At 38.9% G+C, this 21,849-nt stretch overlaps 1 protein-coding gene across 11 annotated transcripts in view; it reads right to left on the bottom strand.

Moving 5' to 3' along the window:
* Positions 1-21,849, bottom strand: part of Tcf4 (transcription factor 4) — a 332,791-nt gene that overhangs the window by 206,005 nt on the left and 104,937 nt on the right. For all 11 annotated transcript variants that reach the window (XM_051200994.1, XM_051200981.1, XM_051200980.1 and 8 more), the window contains 2 exons: positions 10,767-10,828; positions 7,302-7,398 (listed from right to left, as the gene is read on the bottom strand). In XM_051200994.1, coding sequence (XP_051056951.1) covers positions 7,302-7,398; positions 10,767-10,828 — 159 coding nt within the window. The remainder of the gene's footprint in view (positions 1-7,301; positions 7,399-10,766; positions 10,829-21,849) is intronic.

Here is a 21,849-nt window from a genome sequence, read left to right as displayed (position 1 = left end):
GTACCTCCAGCACATATATTTCTATCAGACATAAATGCATTATTTGCATGTGAATCTTAAATGATTTGTTTTTTCTTTCAGAATCAATAACTCTTTTTTTTTTTTTTCACTCTTTCTGGTATGGTCTCAGGCTGTGAAACAGGCTGTCTTACACACAAGCTGTAGATACTTGGGCTTCTGGGAGCAGAGGTTACCATACTGTTGCCCACAGTTTCCAAGGCACATTTTTCTGGTTATTGGTTCTTCTAACTTATAAAAAGGCAGGTTTTGTAAACCTGTTCTCACTGTGCAAGGCTTTCACAGACACAGTATGAGCTTCATTGCACTACAGAGAAGATGCCAGAGCTGAAAGGAAGCTAGACCATGGAAAAGAGCAACAGGGAGATTGTTGACTGGACAGCAGGAAGTGAGTTATATGAATGCTGGGAACCATCAACTTCCTCAATGGCTTTTCCAAATATTATTGATTTCACCTACCTCTTCTTACACATCAAACAATCTGTGGTGTGTGGACATTAAAAACCAAAACCCACCAAACCATAATATGAACCACAACATAGTAATGGCAGCACATTCCATGCAGTGGAGGGTACATAACTATAAAATAAAATTTGAATTTCAATCAGCCTGGTGGTACAGAGTTTTCCTTCCAATTTACTGGGATCTAGAGCAGACCCTAATTCATGGGCTTTTTGTTTCATTCCAGGTTTAAACCTTGTATATGTGGTGTCCAGGGTTATTTTTGTCATGGACCATTTAAGGCCATTTGTTGAGGTACTGGATTGCTACCCCAAACTTGGCCTACAGCAAAACACTTGGGTATTTAACTGGCTGAGATATTATTTCACCCTACACCCATCCCTTAATCACAGAACTGGGATTAGTGGGAATACAGAAGAAAGATTTAGCCAAGGCAAGGCTTCAAAGTTTACATTTGGGACAATGAAAATGGCTCAGCAAGTAAAGGCACTTCCACCAAGCCTGGTGATCAAATTCAAGTTGTGGACCCCAGAGGAAGGAGAGAACCAACATGACCTCCACATATGCACTGTGGTACATACATCACACACATACCCCCACATGTGTACAAACACACACACACACACACACACATACACACACACTAATTTTAATTTCTTTTTTTTCTTTTTTGGATCTTTTGAGACTAATTTTCTCTGTGTAACAGTCCTGGCTGTCCTGGAACTCACTTCACAGACCAAGCTGGCCTGAAACTTACAGAAGTTCATCTGCCTCTGCCTCCCGAGTGCTGGAATTAAAGGGGTGTGCCACCACTATAGTGGTGGGATTAAAGGCATGTGCCCAGCAAATTTCTTAAAGTTTTGGGTTTTTTTTTTTTTCTTTACTTTAAAAATACAAGCCCTATAGATGCTACTTGAAGATGGTTATAAAATAGGGATGAAGCAATTAGAAGCAAGAATAAAACAAAGGTCGCTGATGATAAAATACAGGTCATAGACAAATTGACACAAGGAAGAGAGTAAAGGACCATTAAACTCGAAAATTGCAACAGAGCCAGCCCAATGAGTTCTTCCGTGCTCAGCTAAAAGAGTTGAAAACAGGAAGCCCTGAACACGCCAGGCACTGTAGCCAAGGACTAGCAGACTCAGGTTCTCTGAGCCCAACCTTACTACAACAGTCAGAGCTGCTAGAATCGCTTTCTAATGCTTATACTTAAATTGCCACCTTTCTCAGAGTTTCAGGAAAATGGTTAACATAGTAAAAGGATCAATACTCTCAAGAAAGGCAAGTAAAATTAAGTAAGACACTATTAAAGATTTTGATTCCTCCTATCCATAATTGCAGGTGCTATATTATCAGCCCAACACCTAAGAGACAAAACCACACTCAACATAATAAATGCCATTTAACACAAGGACACACACTACACCACACACACACACACACACACACACACACACACACCACACCCATACACCTAGACACCAGGCCTGGGAGTTTATCTCTGTGGTAGAGCTCTTGTGAGAATATATAAGGCCAATTGTGCTGAGTTCAATCCCAGAACAAGCAAAATGAAGAAGAAGAAAAAGAAGGAGAAAGAGAAGGAGGAGGAAGAGGAGGAGGAGAGATGAACAATACAGGAATTCAAGACAAAATGCCCAGCGTTAATAAACATGGAAGCAGCCTGCTTGTCTAATTGCTTAAAATACTCTGAAAGTGAACAAAACCTTCCAGAGTTGGCTTTTGCTGTTTATTAATATTTACATTTCTGCATCTGACCTAGTGGGCTAGTAAAAACCCATCTGCCTGCGTGGGCTAGTAAAACTACCCAAGCTTTGAAAAGATTCTTTTTCTTTGCGGTCATGCTTCCCTTTGCACATGAAGATTTGCAAAAGCAGTTTGCCTCATAAGAGCTAATTCACTGGGTATTTTCCATCTTTCACTGAAAAGAAACACCACATTAACATCTTCTCATGTGTGTCATTTTACAAGAATCTCTGTCACCTGGCTCTGCCACAGGGGTGGGAAAACTCAGAACACTTCGCCTTTATGCTGGGGAAAACTCACGGTAGCCATGAATACTCTGAAGTAATGCAAACCTAAATGTTCCTGCTAGGCAAACAGAGCAGTGGGAGTGCATTATAATGAGCCAGCAGCTGTCACAATATGACCACAGTAACCAAATCAAAATACCAACGGCTAACCCAGATGAGACTCAAAGGTCACCCTATAAGCCAGCAGCCTTCTTCGGTTCTTCCCGAATCCTCCACCTAATCCCACAGTAAAATGTTCCGCTGAGCTAGTTTAAAACCAGTGACTCTGGTGGTGAGCTATTCACTGGCCTGGTATAGTATGACTAAGGACTAGACACAAATACCACAGCTAGGAAACTGAACCACTCACACTGGAACATGTGAAAACTGCAGCAGCTGACACGACGCTGCAGGCAACTGTTAGGAAGTATCACTTTTCATGGCCTCCCCTCACCAATTCATGAACGCAACCTCACTGGGCAACAGGCTCCCTTTTCCTCCAACAATGTAGTTTCCTACTGAGACCCTGGAACGATGGAAGGAAAATGGATGCTTCCAGTCGTCCTTAGATCAAAGACTTTCAGCTAAAAAAAAAAAAATCACCCACTGTTATAAACATACTTAAGACAATAACTTGAAGAAGGTTGATGCTTGGCAAAACCAAATTTAGTATTTTAATAAGGACAGAAACAAATTTTAAAGACAGAATAATTCTGAAGAAAAAGTCCATATCCTTTGTGTATACTCCATGCCAGGATGTTCAATCAATTCTTGATCCAATAGATAATACTCTTAAAAATATGGGTCTCAAACTTGTCCCTGTCCTGTCAGCATGTTCAAAGCTACCCAACTGACCACCTGTGAAAGTTTAATTAAGCAACTTCAGAAATACAGTGAACAAGTTCCCAACAGATGAAGGGTACATTAATATTAATAATCATAGTAATCAGGTACGGTTTGTCTCTTCTATATATAAATCAGTGCATTGGATCATATCTAAGGCAAGTTGGTTGTTATTTCCCCAAGGAAAGCCTAATTTAGTCCACAGCAAATGACAGGTGAGAGAGGAGGTAATTAATTGGTCAGTGTGATGTGGTCTACCAATCCCTCATAGCCTATCCCATAGCCAAACAAAAAGAAGATATTCATAATCATTTTTGAGCAGGAGTTCGATTTATGACTAGTTATATGTCCTTTGCGGGGTTTACATAGCAACATCTAATGAATCTGCATGAATCACAACCACAGCTAGACAACAAGGTCTCTCCTAAAGATAACCTGTAGCCAAGGAGGATCATTAGTTCTCACAACATATCAGGCACACATATGTGAATGTGGGTACTCATGTGCATGCAAACATGTGTTCATCTATATGTACATTAGTACTTCCACAATCAGGAGTCAGGGTATTACTTTCAGATTAAACAATTTTATTTCTAAAAGAAAAATAATAAGGTCACTTTTATTATTCTTATCAGTTATATCCCATTTGGCCACAACTTTAAGATAAGGAAAGAAAGTGGACTGAGTTGTGTTATTTTAGGTACTACACAATTTTTTTTTACAAAGTTATAACACTTATAAAAGAGTATTCATTCGTTCATATGAGTTCCAAAAGTTGAGACTAGAAGAACAAGAAGGAGAAGGAGGAGGAAGAAGAGGAGAAAGTGACAATAATGACACAATGACTTTGTTATAAAAAAGTTTATGGGCAAACATGTTAAATTATTTAGTCTCACTAAAATAGCATATTGCCATAAGAAACAATAGAACTTAATACTGTACTTTAAAAAGGAGAGGATGCTGTAGTCTTGCCTTTCTTTGAAATAAAATAAAACTTCGTAAGTAAACAGTTTACAAAAAAAAAAAAAAAAAAAAAAATTGGGTCATCTACAGTTAATAACTCTTTCCCGTAAAATTAGTGTCACTTATTTCTGTAGCAGACGCCTAATTCAGTCACAGACTTGATTGATTTGACAATAGAGAATCTGCTCCAATAAAGTGGCTGATTTATTTCTGATGCTATAGCTTTTACCCTAATGTGACATGGCAAAATGAAGCCTTTGAAATATCAAAAACTCTTTTATAGTTTTAATGAAACTCGGTTAAAGATTCTAGAGTAGACTCTAACCCAAAGCTTTCAGAGGATTCTGACAGCTTCTCTTGGTATGAGGAAAATGTCCACAAAGGTGACAGCATTAGAATACAGGGTAAACATACTGAACATTCAGGATTCAACATGACTGTATTCTAAGAGTTAAATGGCTGGAAACAAGGGGTCCTTGACTTTATCTCTGTTTGCAAATTGCTTGTCTTTAATCTTTTGGAAATAAAGTCCTTATTTATTTAAAATAATAAAAATAAAAAAGCACAACACCCAGATGAGCTCACCTTAAAGGGTAATTTCAGCATTCTGGGCAAACTCAAAAGAAAGATCTTTGCTCCCAGAGTCCGGCCATGCAATCCACAAGCAAATCAAGACTTGAGAAGTGAGAGGGGTGTGAAGAGTGTTCAGGCACCAGCACCCGAGGTTCTCTAAAAATACCTTCTAATTCTTCTCTGAACTAAAATGTAAGGCATCCCACACTTGTCTCAATGTCTTTTTCTCTCTTTGTGCATTTCTGCACACTGCACGGTGACCTCTCACTCTTAGGGTGACTTCCTTGACCTGAGTCTGACACTGCCCCATTAATGTCAGATAAACTATTTAGCCCAGCACAATTCTTTTCTGTGCAAAAATCTGCTTGAGGTGGAAAATGCCGTGGTTTGTAAACAATAAAGAGCCATGTTTCACACCAGACAGCTTCTCTAACAGAGAAGCCTTTGCACTGGGAACAGTGGGCAGGAGACTCGGCCACACTGCAGTGTTCTCATCACAATGCAGGACTCTGTCTTGGATTCCATGACTAAGAGTTTAATGGGAAGGAAGGCAGACGGGTGAAAGAGGGAGGCTGACATGGGTTTTCAACTTAAACAACAACCACGCAGAAAGAACCATGTCTAGTGTCAGCCCACTTACACTGAAATAGTTTGGATGAAAAACTAGTTTTGTCAAATAGCTGTCCATGAAGAAACATGGAGAATAGCCATTATCTGACACAGCTGTATGCCTTCTTATGTTCTAAAACATTAACCTGTCAGATTGTTCTTTAAACTTGTTCACATACACATCAAACTTCTAACCATGTAAAATATGGTTTACATATTTTAGGTATCATTTTAGCTCATCGGGGAATAATTTTCACGTTAACTCTCAGGTCACTTTCTCCCCTTCATCTTTGACTTTATTTTACACAGTTAGGTAAAAATGAACAGAGAAGCAGAGCCAAGTATTAAAATCATGACTATTGACACCAACGGGTCTAAACTTGTGCGATAAAATCTAGGTTGACAAATACCTTGTCACCTGTTTCCCCATGTCTTGAGTTAGAATGAGGCCTGACAAATTTTCACCAATAATTGAAAAAAACTGGGGGCTACAGATTTAGTTAAAAATTAAAACCTCGATATGAAGTTTATCATTTTGAAGAAAAAACAAACTACCAAAAACAAGAACCTAGACCTAATAGCATTCCTTGGTACCCACACAAGACACACACAGGTATAAGCTTGATGTTATCCATTAAAAACACCAATGTGTTAAATGCCCGATTGATAACAATTAAAAAAAAAAAAAAAAGACTTAAGATTAAAAGACCATCAACATCTTAAGTAACTGGCAAAGCTTCCAAGGTTTGAGATCAAGACACTCTTGAAAAAATTTACGATTAACAGTTTCAAGACAATATAATCATGGCTTGGCATTTTTCTTGGAGGATGGTCCAACAGCTTGTGTCATGAAATTGAACTTCATTTATCGACAGGTTTTCGATAGAATTTAGCCAGTCTGAAAGACGTCCTGACATTGTGAAGATTTCACATTTCTTAGAACAAACATCACTGTCTTCAATCAAAACTGGAGTAGCCAGCTACTCGGACCTTTTAAGCCATTATGAATTATCCTTTCATCGCTCAGGTTCACTGCTGTTAAACAAACATCTCGACTGAGCAGTCAAAGGCAGAGAAATCTGCTAACAAAGCCAGAACGTAGGGCATGACAGAAATCTGCAGACAACTCAAACTGCAAGCAGCCACACAGCTTCCACAAAGCAATTTAGGATGAGGTCTATCTAAAGCAGTGGTTCTCAACCTTCCTAATGCTGTGACCCTTTAACAGAGTTGTTCATGTTGTGGTGACCTCCAACCATAAAATTGTTTCATTGCTACTTCATAACTGTAATTTTGCTACTGTTACGAATCATAATGCAAACATATGATATGGTGGATATCTAATGCGCAAACCCAAAGGAATCTCAACCCACAGGTTGGGAAGCACTGGCCTAGACAGTGTAAAGCCTTCCCCCTGACAAGAACACAACCAGACCATACAATTCAACTTGAAGGGTCACTCTCACTACACGTCTTTGTCAATCATGAAGCCAAACATTTTATTACAAATACTTGCCACTTTGTGTCTAAGACAACAGTCTACATAGATTCTGTACCACTGAAAATCTTAATTCCATATTTGTAAAACTTAGTGCTATCCATTCTGTTAAGTCACATTCACAGCCATTTTATTTTCTCTTATTTGTGAATGGTATTTCTATCAGTTAAGAACATCATAACGAACTGACCATGTAGCCCTACTCCTAAAAACTGACATCTGTCTGAGGCACATTTCTTTTCCTCTTCCATGCCAAAACACAGGCTTTCCAAAAGTACAAGTTAATATAAAGCGTTTCTTACTTTGTATTCTGGAATTGACAAAAGGTGGAGAGAGATTGTCATGTGACCCAAGATCCCTGCTGGTCATGTGATCATAGGGAGTCCCATCTCCATAGTTCTGTAAATAAAATAACAGAATAAGTCCCTTTATTTTAGATTCATAAACCCACCCAAATAAACTGGAGTAAGTTATTACTTGACCCATGAAATATCACTGTAAGAACCTGTACCTTAATGCAAGTAGGAGACTAAAGAGAACTCCTGAATCCGCAGATTTCAAATGTTTCCCACAGTAATAGCTGTGAAATCTTGAAATAATGATAAGGCTACCAACTTGGGAGAATTGTTGACATGATTAAATATGTGTAAAACAGCAGACGCCTATAAAGTAAGTTGCATATAACCAAAGTTATTCTTTCTCAAAATCTGTGTTAAAGGGGAAATGATTCATAGTCTGCAATGATTTGCCACTTGTAAAAAAGCAAGGGAGAGCTGTTTAAGCAACATTTATCTTGCAATATTAAAGTTTGAATATTTTATTTTAGCTACTGTTGCAGCTGGAAAATGGATGGCTCATTATATTAGTAATTAACACGTAAGAATGTGAAGAATAACATACTTGAACTATGAATGAACATCAAAGCTTCAGGACTGGGCCTGTGAGATGGCTCAGAGAAAAAGGATGCTTGCTTTGCTTACCTGATGACCTGAGTTCAACCTCCAGCATCCATGTAAAAGTGGAATGAAAAAATAACCCTACAGTGCTGTCCTCTGACCTCTGGATCTGGGCAGCAGTGTCATGTGATGTCCTTTCCCAGCTTCACATACACACCCACACCCAGTAACACAGAAAAGCTAAAGCTTCAGCATAAATCAGTATTTATGTAAGTAAACAAAATACACCACAAAAAAGCAATTTGAAGAAGAATCGTTTCTGAAGAAACATTGCACTATAATAATGATCTCCTCAACTTGGGAACTTAAAAATCAATACACTATCTGTAAGCTTTCCAGTCACTAGCATCTAAGAAATAGTTAAAATCAACTGTGTTGTTTGATTCAAATCTCTGTCTATTCAAGAGCATGAAATGACCACAGAGCAGGGTGGGGGGGGAGGTCTCTGCTCAGCTGGCTGAACTGTCCATAAAGTCTAAGTCAAATTTACTCAGAGGTACGAGTCTGGTATGTTAGCCAAAGGGCAGAATCTGCCCACACATGAAAGATGGATGCTGTGAGAACAACAAAAAACACATCACTTCAGTGTGGAAGGACAGAGACCCTTGGGACAGGCAACTCTGTTTTCCCTCACCTTTCTTCATGTACAAAAAATTAACCAGGATGACGCTGGAATCTAATCCTGCTACATTGCTAATCTGTAACTAGATGTCATACACTAAAGGAAAGGTATTGTATAATGCTTATTAATATTTATGAAATGGCTTCATCCTAGATACTGAACTACAAACTTAAAATACATTATCAAACTTAATTATTAGCACAATACTTTGTGTAGAAGATAGTAGGAGCACTTGGTGATGGGAGGGGAAGGGAGATAACAAGGTCACATAACATGAGTCTATAAAATATGAGTCTGGAGAAATTCCCTGGATCTGGGAAACATAAATTATAATATGGTGATTCAAATCATTCACCAATATGTTTTCCGTGTGTATTTCTGTGTGTGTGTATGTGTGTGTGTGTGTGTGTGTGTGTGTGTGTGTGTGTGTGTGTGTGTATTCATTTGGGAGTATGGTTGTACATATTCACTTGTTTGTGTGTGTGTGTGGCACCTGTGTGTGGATGCCAGAAGCCAAACACAGGCATCAAATGTACAGATTAGGGTGGGCTAACTTGTCAATGAGCCCCAGGTTCTGGGGTTTTAAGTGCACAGTAATGTCCCTGGATTTTCTTTTCTTAACAATGCCTTACGGAATCAAACCCTAGACCTTATGATTGTATGCAAGCTCTCTGTCAAATGACCTATTCCCCAAGCCCTAGCAATACATTTCTTTTTATGTTTTTTAATTATACTTATTTGTTTTCTATGTGTGCTATGGGTGAGAGTGTCACACATGTGCCACAGCACATGCAAGTCAAAGTATGATTTGGAGTCAGTTTTCTCTGTATCATGCAGGTCCCAGGGATGGAGCACTTAAGCATAGTGGTAAGCACCTTTACCCATTGAGCCATCTCATAGGTTTATTTATTTTAATAAAAATTGCAGTTTTGCGAAACCAAGTTTAAAAGTCAATCAGGAAGATTCTAAATGGGTTTGTTTGCCAAAATTCAATTGAAAGTACATGGTGTATGGACTACATACACACTATGACACATTTTAAATTTTGAAAGTAAACTACTGGTAGGAAACTAATAAAAATAAGTTAATATAAAATAACAATATATTTTTACTATGAGAATTTAGCTCAATACTTATAGGGTTATACTGAATCAGGTACCAGGGTATATAAGAAGAAACTAAGAAAGCCTAAGTGAACAGAACAATAGAAGAACATTCTCTCACCCCCACTTGCTGTCAAGGGATTGGATTTATTTGTGCAAGTGCAGACTGTAACATGAGGAGGAGGAAAGATTTCCTCAACCCATCCATATAATGCATTAGAATGTCAAGCTCGACAGCTGCTCCAAGGCTCAACAGAGTTCCTCGTAGGCTTAGAGATCCTGCTACACACGGAAGACCATCGTGAGGCTCCTAGTGCCAAGGACAGGTGCAAAGTATTCAGTATGACTGGCTAAAATAGCCTTTGTGGCAATCTGATGGACCACCTCTGTCTCCAGTGAAAAAAACAGAGACCTCCTCCAATGCAAACAGTAAGATGTCTCCTTCCAGCAAAAGGCGCCATCTAGAGAGGCAGGAAGTAGACTGTAATAAGTCTACTTCTGACTGGGGACATTGTGTGTGTATAATGAAACCTGCTGTGGCCTTGGAGCACCTAAAAGAAAGAAAATGCACTAAAAATATCATATGCAGTGGCTTGCCTGGAAGAACAGTGACTCAAGCACAAAATAAAACTAATGCAGACTTGCTCTGCAAATCATACTAATAGGCTAGAACCCCATGGAGTCTTACACAGGAGTCTAGTCATAACAATATGTGATTGATAAATTAGGCTCTATTTAAACTTGGTCTCAATGCAACAAATGACTTTCTATCACACTTGATCACTGGCTGGCAAAGGTCAAGCCATGTTTTTGATAAAAGGGTTCTCTTCAGATTAGCAACAATTCAACAGGTATAAACTTCAGCATAGTGACCAATAAAAGCAAAGAATCCCAGAAAGCTGCCCTCATTAAACCAATTTTACATATAGATTTGTGCAGGTGTGTGTGCATGGATATGTGTGCAAGTGTGTGCACATAAATACGCACCCTTGTGTGTGCACACCTGATGCATGTAAGAAGCTTAGTTAATTTACATTACATATACGCCATGTCTGCTTACAGGGAAAAAAGATTATATATACTTACCCTGGATGGGCTTGGATGGCCTCCATTCCCCCAGGACCCTGAGCTACTTCTATCTTCTACATCTAGGGACAAGAGAGAAGTTCTTTAGGCTTTCTTGCAATAATTCTTTCTTTTTGTACATGCACTTTTAAATTAATGTTTCAAATTAATCTCCTGTTGCCTTTAATTAAGAACCAGGCACGGGCTACCATGATGACAGTGGCTTCTGACCCATCTACTTAAATTAACTAATTTAAATTCACAGCAGAAGTGAACTGGACCCTCAGGAACCAGAGGGATGCACATAAAAATTGCTTCTATCCTCCACAGCATTTGAGAGCCTCAGTGTGAGAGATGGGAAATGGCACTTAAAGTTTTAGTGAAATCTTTTGGACAAAACAAACTTAAGAGTACATGAAGGCAGTTTTAATCCAAAGGGGAAGTTAAGCTGAAGTAAATATCCACACTGACACTTTCAACATCACTGCCAGAACATGACTAGATACTGTTTGTTCTCCAGCCAAGTTTATTATAGCAGACAACACGTGCAACCAAAACTACAAAATGAAAGGACTCAGTAGTTTGCTCCCACTAGCACAGTGCAGAGGTATTTGGGCTTTTTTTTAAAGACTTAGGAGACACCTTCTGTTTCTAACAAAACAAACAAACAAGAAAACTAGAATGGTCACTATAGCCTACTATCATCATCATCATCATCATTGCTTTCACAATGCATTTGATCATATTCATCCTTTCCCCCCATCTTTCTAGATTCATCCCTCCCCCTTTTCCTACCCATCCATCTTTGTTTACTATTTTCTTCTTAATCTTTCAAGACTAATTTTTAGCTGCCCAAATATTCATTGATGTGTGGTCTCCTACTGCAGAGTAAAGTATTACCCTGGTATCTGATATGTGGAAATTAAGGTTGATAATAGATTATAAGGCCATATTTGATTGATAAGTTGTGCATGAAGAGACCCCAGTCAGTGACAAGGAAGATTGGATCCAGTGATCTCTCCCTACACAATTCTAATGCTAACCAGAGTAAGAAACATTCCTTCATGGGTGCTCTAAGCAACACTCTTAGGATGGCAGGGCGATGAACTTCTAAGGACCACTCTATATTTGGGGACAGCTTTGAGATTTTTGATGAAAGGTCCATCATAAGCATGAAAAGTTTCCCTGTTAATATATTTTTTGATTCTGGTAGATAACAGACGGCCATCACAAACGTCCCTTGACAGAATCGGAGGAGGGTGAGACATAATTCCATGTACTGACTCTCTGAACATCTCCTTGATACTGTTTATTCTCTTTCTGGTCTACTGTCATTCCTTTTATTACTGCTAGTTTATTATTGGCAGAAGCAATCACAGTATAATTAATTGGCTTATTTTTGGGTACAGAGAAGTACATGGTGTTAGAAGATATCTTAAGAGATGGGACAGCAACAACTGACTAACTACTAATAAACTTGAATTGCCACCTTCCCTCTATCTCTCAAAGTCCCTAGTTTCTCCCTCTGGTGGTGTCCTTCCCCCCCCCCCACCCCTCACCTTCCCTCACCCCTGCTCCTCCTCCTCCATCTTTCTCTCTCTTAACCATAGTTTCTCAATGCCTCTTGGTTGGTTCTCCAGAAGATAAGCAACTGTAGGCAGAAGTCCCCAATGGACAGTTAGACTCAGGACACTGCAAGCTTAAGGAACAGAAAGGAAGCACAGGAGACTACAAGAGGGCCTGAAGAAAAGGTGGAAACCCTACCCAAAACCTGCTGTTTAATGACCCAACATGGGGCCCTACCTGTACATATTGAGCTGTAGTACACAAAGATGTCACTTTCAACCCTCAGGAATTTTCACACAAGTGACTTTTACACCCTGCATAGTTCTCTTAATTCTTAAGTAAAACAAAAGCATCTGGAGGTTGGGGTGTAAAAATAAAAGCTCCCAATCACTGCAAGTTTTCAAACATTTCCTACAATCCGAGCTTTACTTGTTTACCCTGTAACAGCCAACTTGGATTGATGGGAGATCCTGACCTTAAATCTGCCCAAAAGGCAAGAAAGGGGTAGATTTGATTTCTCTGTTTGTCACAGACTTCATATCTGGACTTGTCTATCTTTCTTTCAATTACAAAAAAGGGGGGCGAGGGGACCTTAAGCATATAATATAGGTGAGGGCAAAAATGCCCATATGGCTCTACCAGGGAATCTCCAAAAGACACTGGCAAGTTCCATAGGCAGTTTTGATTATCACAAACTAGGAAACAGGTCAGGAACATTGTTAACCATTCTACAAAGGCACAGAATGGCCCCTTCAATCAAGAATGTTCCTGTCCCAAGTATGGACTGTGCTGAGACAGTCACCCCAGGCCAGTAAAAAAAAAGGATAGGAATTCAAGAAGAGATGTGTTGAAATTTGATTTATGACTTACTAAGAATTCTTCCCTAGATATACTGTGGCTATGGATTTGAACCTAGACTTGAGCTAAACTGTTTCAGTAGACCTTTATGTGTATCTTCTGTCCAGCGAATAAAAGGAAAAAATGATGGTCAACCCAGCAGCCTGCTAATTAGCAGGCAGATAAAACACATCAAAACTTGAGTATTCCCAACTGGGCAATTTCAAAAGCGAGCAAGCCACTAATTAAAAATGCTGGAAGTCGAGCTTTTTCAAAACAGGTTAAATACTGGCTGGGTTCCTTCACAAAGAGATTCCCACTCAATCAGATCCGACTGCTCTTTTCCCATCCTTTCCCATATCCATCTTTCTCATTTCCTGACCTCACGCTGCTCTGCCTTCCTTTCTGTTTCCTCTCTTTTATTGCTCCATTTTAAACAGGATCTTCCTTCCCTTGGCTGGCTTAGATCTAGAGGATGAGGACAAACCACCAGCCCCACCAAACTCAATAAATAGGACTGCCCGATGGATTCTGATTATATTTTATCTTGGGAAAAGATCTATATAAACTGGTATGCATTCATGTATTCATGTAACCAAAAAAAAAAGTTCATTGTGACAATTCACAAACAGGTAAACATGTTACTTTTAAACGATCTGTTTACATCCTCTCTACCCTAAGCTTCATAGAACGTGGCAGCTATGTTAGCATTTCCTCAATACCCAGGCCAGTGCACCTTATCCAAGTCAACCCAACCTCCATCTGAATTGCTTGGCATGATCACTTCAAGGCCAGCTTCTTAGGGTGTATCTCAAACACCTAGTCTGGCTGGATCTTATCACTGAGGCAAAGGCAACTAACTATGTTTATTAAAAGGTCTCCAGTAATTTTCATGCATATCACCAAGTATGAGAAGCACAAGATTATACTACCAGAAACAGAACACAAATGGTGGCCATACGCCTGAAAGCAGCTTACCTCACAGAGTACCTTGAGAGGGTTCTCTGGATAATGGTATCAGCTAATGGTTAGGAGCACATGCTATTCTTGCAGAGGACTCTCAGAACACATCTGGAAGCTCACAGCTGTCTAGTTCCAGGGTTATCTTACAACCCTGACCTCCTCATACACATGCACACAGCACGCATGCACGCGCGCACACACACACACACACATACACACACACACACATACACACACACACACAGAGAGAGAGAGAGAGAGAGAGAGAGAGAGAGAGAGAGAAAGAGAGAGAGAGAAATATTTTTAAGCACAAAAGAATAACCATTTAGAAAAAAAAAAAAAGGCTCTAACTCCATTCTGAAGGTGTGACCAGTCTTGAGCTACACATACATCCTAATAGCATGCCAACTTTACCTATGAGAAAAGCAAGGCTTGGGGAGGGGGAAGTAACGTACCCAGGGTGTCAGTACACAGCAGAGGTAACACAATACTCAAGTGATATGAGATCATGCATGACTCGGCCATTTCTGAATTCTGCACTCAATTAGAAAGTGTCCTCTTATCCCCTAGATGGAACGAGTGTATTTAAAGCACATTTTATACCCATTACTGTATCCATGAAACATTAGAGGTAATGTTTATTTTTTTATCTCTATTTCAATAAATAAGTTAAATATTTGAATGAAAATAATGTTAACAGTATAAAGGATAAATAGTAATTCTATCAACATAGATTCTGTGATGGGCCAGATATTTGTTTGAGGTACATGAAAGCTTTAGAAGCTATTATATTGGCAAACATGAAAAGAAAAGTTAATGCAATTATCAGAATAAAAAATATAAATTGCTCAGGGGAAACAAAATTAACACTTGTTTTTAATTTGATGGAAAAGTCAAGTTCTCCCAACAGAAGTCAGAATAGAAAGAAACAATTCACTTTACCTATAAAAATCACACTTGTGGAGTTGCTGAGGCTGGCTCAATGTTACAGTTCTTTACACAGACATTTATACTACAAATAATTCTGTGGATGTATGCACAATCTGTGCATGTGTACACACCTTACAAAGAATCATGCTTAACTACCTCTCAATACCTTGTATGGTACAAAGCAGAGGGTGGGCTCATTCATTTTTCACTGAATCAAACAAGCAGAAAGTGAAGAAAAGAAATGGTATTTTTGGTATCGGAAAGTGTTTACATCTCAGACTATGAGGCAAAATAACAAACAGAAAGATCAGGGTAACACAGTAACAACAACAATAAAAACATTGCTGGGGAAAGGAAGATGTATGAAGGGCCAACTCCTGTCATTCTTTGTATACAAATGACCAGCCTCCTCTTCAACAAGGGCATGGGAAGGAATCACAATGCTATGGGCAGAAGGAATGACACAAAAATACCAGTAGATGAAAGAAATTACACTTTCAAAGATTGATCTGAGCTCCACTGCCTGAGGTTTTTCCAATATTAATCCCAAATAGGATAGTATTGGCAACTTTCACAGGTGTGTAGGTTGTTCTGAAAATCAACAAGCCATTGAGGAACTCTCAGCTCACTTGGTTAGTTGTGTGGAGTCATTCTAAAATGTCTGGCCTATCACTGCCAAATGATAAAATGTAGCTGGGCAGACCGTGAACACAAGTTGACACTGAGAGGGAGCATCCAGGGACAGAATTTGAACTTATGATGGTTATTGCCTCCCTTCACCGCTCTTCAGGACTTGATCACTCAGATCTCCACTTCATGGACAATGCGGCTGAAACTATCAAGGAAACTGGGCAAACCTTGAAACTCTGTGCTGAGAGCTGGGAAGCAGCCTTAGATTTGTACATGGGCTCTGCTGTACCCATCAACACAGTCCATGTAAGTCATCGGCCTCTCTGAACTTATTTTTGTGAACCATAAAATAAGTGAATTTGATTTCCACTTTGGGAAATAGGGCAGGCTAGTATATTTGGATAACTCTCCCACAGAAGACTAAAAATGATGGATAACAGAGTTTTTTGCTATTTTTTTTAACATCTTCTTTAAAATACTAATGAGCTGACAAGATACGAAAGTAACATCCAGCCCAAGTCAAGATCAAAACAAAAGCTGGAACCCAGGGCACAAGACATGTGTCAACTTAGAAAATTTAATGGCCTCTTGAAACAAAGAAACCAGAAGAGAGGAGCAAGACCTACCTGACATGGGATAAACAGAAGATAATATTTGCAAACTTAAGGAATATCTTTATGGTAGATGGTTAATTTACCCTTGTTAAACATGAAGGAAGTACCAGCTCCAGAAGAAATTCTCAGCATCCAATCCCTACTGAGAGTGCCTCATCTGCTCATGGCCTCTAGAACAGAAGTTCTCCAAACCACTTGAAAACTGGGAATTAGGGAATTCTGATTCTCATGCTTTTATGGTTCCTAGTTTAGCTAAACAGACCAGAATCTTGTGCATAATCACCTGGAGGGTCAAGAAACACAAGATAATTAAGATGCACAAATGCTACTTTCCCTGTGGAGCTCTAAGGCTTTATCATAAGTGAGAACTGAATCGTCATTAGATTTGCTCAGTGACTCCAGTTACCTTTAAAACATGTCTTTCATGCGTTATCACTAAGGCATTTTTCTGTGTGTGATACATGAATGAAGTAGTGTTAAATGGTAGATGCCCGCAGACCCATATAAAGAACAAAGACCAAATATTAAGTAGCCATGTTCTTAATTTGAAATAAACAAGTTATTAGAACTAGCTGGATATGTTGGTGATACAAAGAGCTGATGACTGGTTCTTTCCAATCATTGAGCCTAGAACACACTAAACACCAAGACCCTAGAGCACCCTGAAATCACAGAAAAGTGACACTTTGCAGCACTTAGATAGCTGCTCTTGAGGGGATGCATTGACTTACTACTGAAAACTTCCACATACTCAAAAGCCTTCAGAGGGCTAAGGATGGTAAATTCCTCTGAGGGGCTAAGCCTTCAGGGACAGTTAGCATCTAACTGTCTTCAGTCCTCTGTACCACACCAGGCACTGTGAAATATCCTCCACACCAGGATGGAGACTCATAGAACACGTATATCTGTGGCTCCTACTAATTCCCTAGTCCAGGAAGAACCCTTGGCTGAGCCCTCCACACAAACTGAGATGGCATATGCTCTCCGTCAGTGCCAGATGAATTTAGAGTTCAAAATATTTCATCAGCAAAGAGCGTGTTAAGGGTGTGCACATTTTCATTATCACCCAGCACAATAAGAGCCCTAAGAGGAGTGATTTCAAGTCAAATTTGAGGACTAGTGCCGACATGGGAAGAGTTGAGGAGCTCCTAACACTGATAGACCATGTCCACACAACACTGACTGCCGCTGTTTTCTATTAGAAACAAGATGTTGTGCTTCAGCAAGCAGGAGTGTGTGTAAGGATGAGCACTGAGGAGTAGGGTAACTCCAGCAATTCCTAGAGCGAATTGAGCAAAGGACAAGAGAGAAGATACAATCAGCAAAGGAAAAGCAGACCTGAGCTTTCCATCAGATCTGAAACTGTGTGTGTGTGTGTGTGTGTGTGTGTGTGTGTGTGTGTGTGTGTGTGTGTGCAAGCATAGGTAGTAAATTGCAGATACTAGAGAGAACACTCAGTAGAAAATAACTTCTTTGGAGTGGAATTATGGTAACACTTTTACCTTTTATTAATGTCAGTTATGATGACTTTTTTTGGTTTTGATTTTTTGAGACAGTGTAGCTTTAGAACCTGTCTGCAGAGTGGGCTGGCCTTGAACTCACAGAGATCTGTCTGCCTAGTTCTGGGATTAAAGGTGTGCACCATTACTACCTGGTCCCTAGTTCATATGACTTTTAAGCACTGTTAAAAAAAATGTTATTCTAAGATAAATAAATAAATAGCAATGCTATTTTCCCTAAATTTATAATAAGCTCCTTTACCAAGTTACTATTGAACAGTTGTAGAATTATATAATGGAATAAGTTTCACTATACACATTGTAAATCAGGGAAAGAATTTTCACAAATCCAGGTGACAGGAAAGTAAAAAACAAAGGCACATAACTACCATGATAAAAACATGTCAGGGGTGTTTACTTGTTATAAAACTCAGAAATTCTTGTTAGATATAAGGTAAACAGTTAAATTGGAAAATCAAGACAAAAGTCATCTACAAGTTCTGTTACTTAGCAACACCAAACAATTTGGTGTTGTCCCTGATAATCTAACTTGGAGAATATTCTAGTTTGCCTAATCTATGATGCCATGATGGGTCTAGGGCAATTTTTGAAATGCTTGGGATGATAGGAACTTCCCCTGAAGGGTGGTCCTCAGAAAAAGCCCAGAAAAAAAGAGAGGCCATGAATACAGTGACATAAACTGCAATCCTAAAAACTAGTGCCCCTAAAATAACCCATTGGGAGACTAAGTCAATTCAAGTCAGGTGACAGTGACAGCCCCATTTCAAGTCAGGTCACAATGACAGCCCAAAGTCAGATGTGGTACCTGAAGTTAAGGATGAGGCTAAACACCAATCTCATCTCACAGGGAACACCAAAGAATCCAAATTAAAGGTGAAGTGTTGTGGCAAAGTTCCTCAAGCAGTGTGAGAAATATAAGGTAAACATTCCAGAAAATAAAACATTAAACAGAGGAGTAAATTAAAAAATGGGCTTCATTTCTTTTTTTGGTGGAAGGGACTTCATGTCTTACCAGAACACATTATAATTCCAGTGCCTTGAGCACATAACTTACTTGTGAATGTTTAAAGCCATACATATAATATTTATGGTACAAATACGATATGGTACCAATACAGATAGACACAGGAAATGCACAGATAGACGCAGGAATATGCTTAATAATGGATCTATTGTATTCCAATAGGGGTGTGGAGAGAAGACAGTTGAAACCACAACAGTTCTATCTTTGTCCCTGTTTTCCTCTGTCGCCTAAACTCCCTAGAGTGCCATTTGTGGGGTTCTGAGAAGAGAATTGCTTTAATTGAAATGACAGTAAAGCTGTAATGACTCTGTAGAACCACCGTGGTGGTCAGCTTCTCCCAAAAGACATTTTGATTCTGCTCCTAATTTTTTCCTTCTAGTTCCTTTCTTGGTAAAATAATAATAATAATTTTAAAACACACTTCTTGCCTTTCTTGTATTCTCATTCCTTATTCCAGCTACTTCTCTGGTATTGTTTAAAAAACAAACATAAAACCAAAAACAAAAAATCACTTTTCATCATTCAGAAATCTATCCTTCTAACAGTCAACTTATGTATAAAATAATCCCCCTCAGTTTTCCCTTCCGTCTTTTCCCCATCTCTTTCCTTCCACCTGAATTCACCACCTCAGACTATGACCTGCTCAAGACAACCAATCAATCCTGTATGTTCTCTTTAGGGGTCATGTCTCAGTTTTAGGACAATTTTCTCTGTATTTAGGCTCAAATGTGCAAACCACACTATATTACTCTGCAAAACATCAATGAGTAGGCTTAATTAAGTAACACTGACAGATAAATCCATTTCTTGCACAGTAATCAAATCAAAGCAGGTTGACATAACACAGGAACTTAATACAGTTATTCCCTTGTAATTGGAAAAAGGCCCTTTACTCCTCATTAAAGCAATCTTCTGGGTATCGGTAAAATAAGAAGGCTCAGAGCTTTAATACTGCCCTATAAAAGTCTCAAGGCGCAGAACCCTTCAGCAAACAAGTCACATTGTCTAAGTCCTTGATCAAGGCAGAACATACAGTTCCTATTGTTTGCAACCACTAACTTTTGATCTGTGTTACAATTAAAAAGAGGTAAATCGACAAACACAGATACACTGAAAAACTGCAAAAAAAAAAAAAATGCATAAACACACATTTAAAGTTCTACTTCCATGTGTATTTAAGTCTCTCAAAATTGAATCTGGAATGCTTTACTAATGTGGGATTGTAATGCTGAGGCACAAGCAAGGCCTCTCCTTGCTTTCCCCTATGGCCTCAGACATGCATACTTCCTAAATACAATCTGACTCTTTATCTTATATAACTTTATTCATGAGAATTATGAAAACACAGAAGATGAATATATATGCCACATTGCCATTTATCAGAACACTTGCCTGGGCAAATGTACACTGCCCTGACAAGAACAAAATCCAGAAATTTTTATATTATTTTACCTTGTTTTGGTCCCCAAATTATACACTTTTCAGGCATTTATTTAGATTTTGACGATCTCATTAGCCACTAACCAGTCTCTCAGGATGGATTTAGCAACTCTTCCAGAAAGTATTCCTTGGACAATACAAGCACTGCTTGGTCACAGCCACATTGTTGGTTGACCAGCAAAATACTCTAATGACCCTCATTAAAAATTACAGTGACCCTGGCTTCAGCTGGGAATTAATAAAAGATCAAAGGTTGAAAAGAAGAAAAAAATATCTTTTAAAATGTGCCCTGCATCCTCTAATGTTCCTGATTTTAAAAGGTTTTAACTGCAATGCAGTTTAAGTTCTACAATACATGGCTTGTGAATAATTTGCAAGCAGGAATTCATCAATATAATTTACTTCTTCAGTACTTCTACCTGCATATCCTAAGGACAGGTCAGTGCAGTTACCAAAATCAGCAAGTTCACTATTGATGCTTTCATGCACTTCATAATTCACATTCCAAATGGGTACCACTCATCCCTATGGGGAAAGCTATGTCAAAAGATCATGCACTGTATTTAAACATCATGTCTCTTTCATCTATTTTGATTGGAACTAGTTCCTTGGTGCTTCTCTTAGTGATAAGGAACATCAGAAGAATATGCACAAGTCAATTCCAGATGATGCTTCCTAACGATTACATCCTCCTCCCTAGGATATAGCACTAAAAAAGTGACCCTATGCTTTTGCAAGGATGTCATATCAAGAGCTGTATGAAAGCATAGTGTCCCTGCTTTTCAAGTATTAAGCTAATGCCTGTCACCTAGCCAGGTTCCTAAACAGATTCCACTAAACAGTTTTCCCATGCTGCATTCACCAGCAATCTATGAAGAGATTCTTTAAGACCATTATAACTAATTTGTACTTACATGCTCATTATAAACATGACAAAGTAAATATAGTAAGTAAAAAAATGAAAATATCCACCAGTCTGTATCCCTATGCTCATTCTAAAACAATTTCCTAATGAATCCTAACAGATGATCTCTTGTCTGTAGTCCAATGGGAAACTTCAAAGAAATTTCAATTGTTTGGATTAATTAGAAGATTTCTTCAATTATTGACTTATGTGGTGGTGATAGACCCCAGTCAGTGACAGTCTCCTTGTGACCTAGGTCAGGGAGAAGGGAACAAGGAAAAGAATATATGTTAAACATATCTGTTCCATAAGCTGAGAATGAATTCAGCCAAGATAAAGACAAGATTGAGCAAACCACTTGGGAAACATCCAATCCATGAGGGTAAGCTGAACTCTCCACTCTGGGGCCAGGCTATCGTCCTATAAGCTGTTGCTCCCAGACTCACCATTCCCTGTCACCAGTATGTGAGATCTTCCACAACAGTAATACATTCCATGATATAGACAAGCACAATCAGGTATGACACAGAGGCTGGCAAAAATAAGACTGAGAAATATCTAAAGTTTTAGTGTTAGATGGATAAACTGACATTTAAAATTAGTATTTTCTTATAGTTTTAGTTGTGAGCCAAGTCGTCAATGGTTGAGCCAACAAACCCTTTGACCTACAGAAGTG

The sequence above is a fragment of the Phodopus roborovskii genome, unplaced genomic scaffold, assembly GCF_943737965.1.
Source record: "Phodopus roborovskii unplaced genomic scaffold, PHOROB, whole genome shotgun sequence".
Lineage (NCBI taxonomy): Eukaryota > Metazoa > Chordata > Mammalia > Rodentia > Cricetidae > Phodopus > Phodopus roborovskii.
The sequence above is the reverse complement of the archived record's forward strand: the minus strand, read 5'-3'. Positions and strand labels throughout refer to the sequence as shown.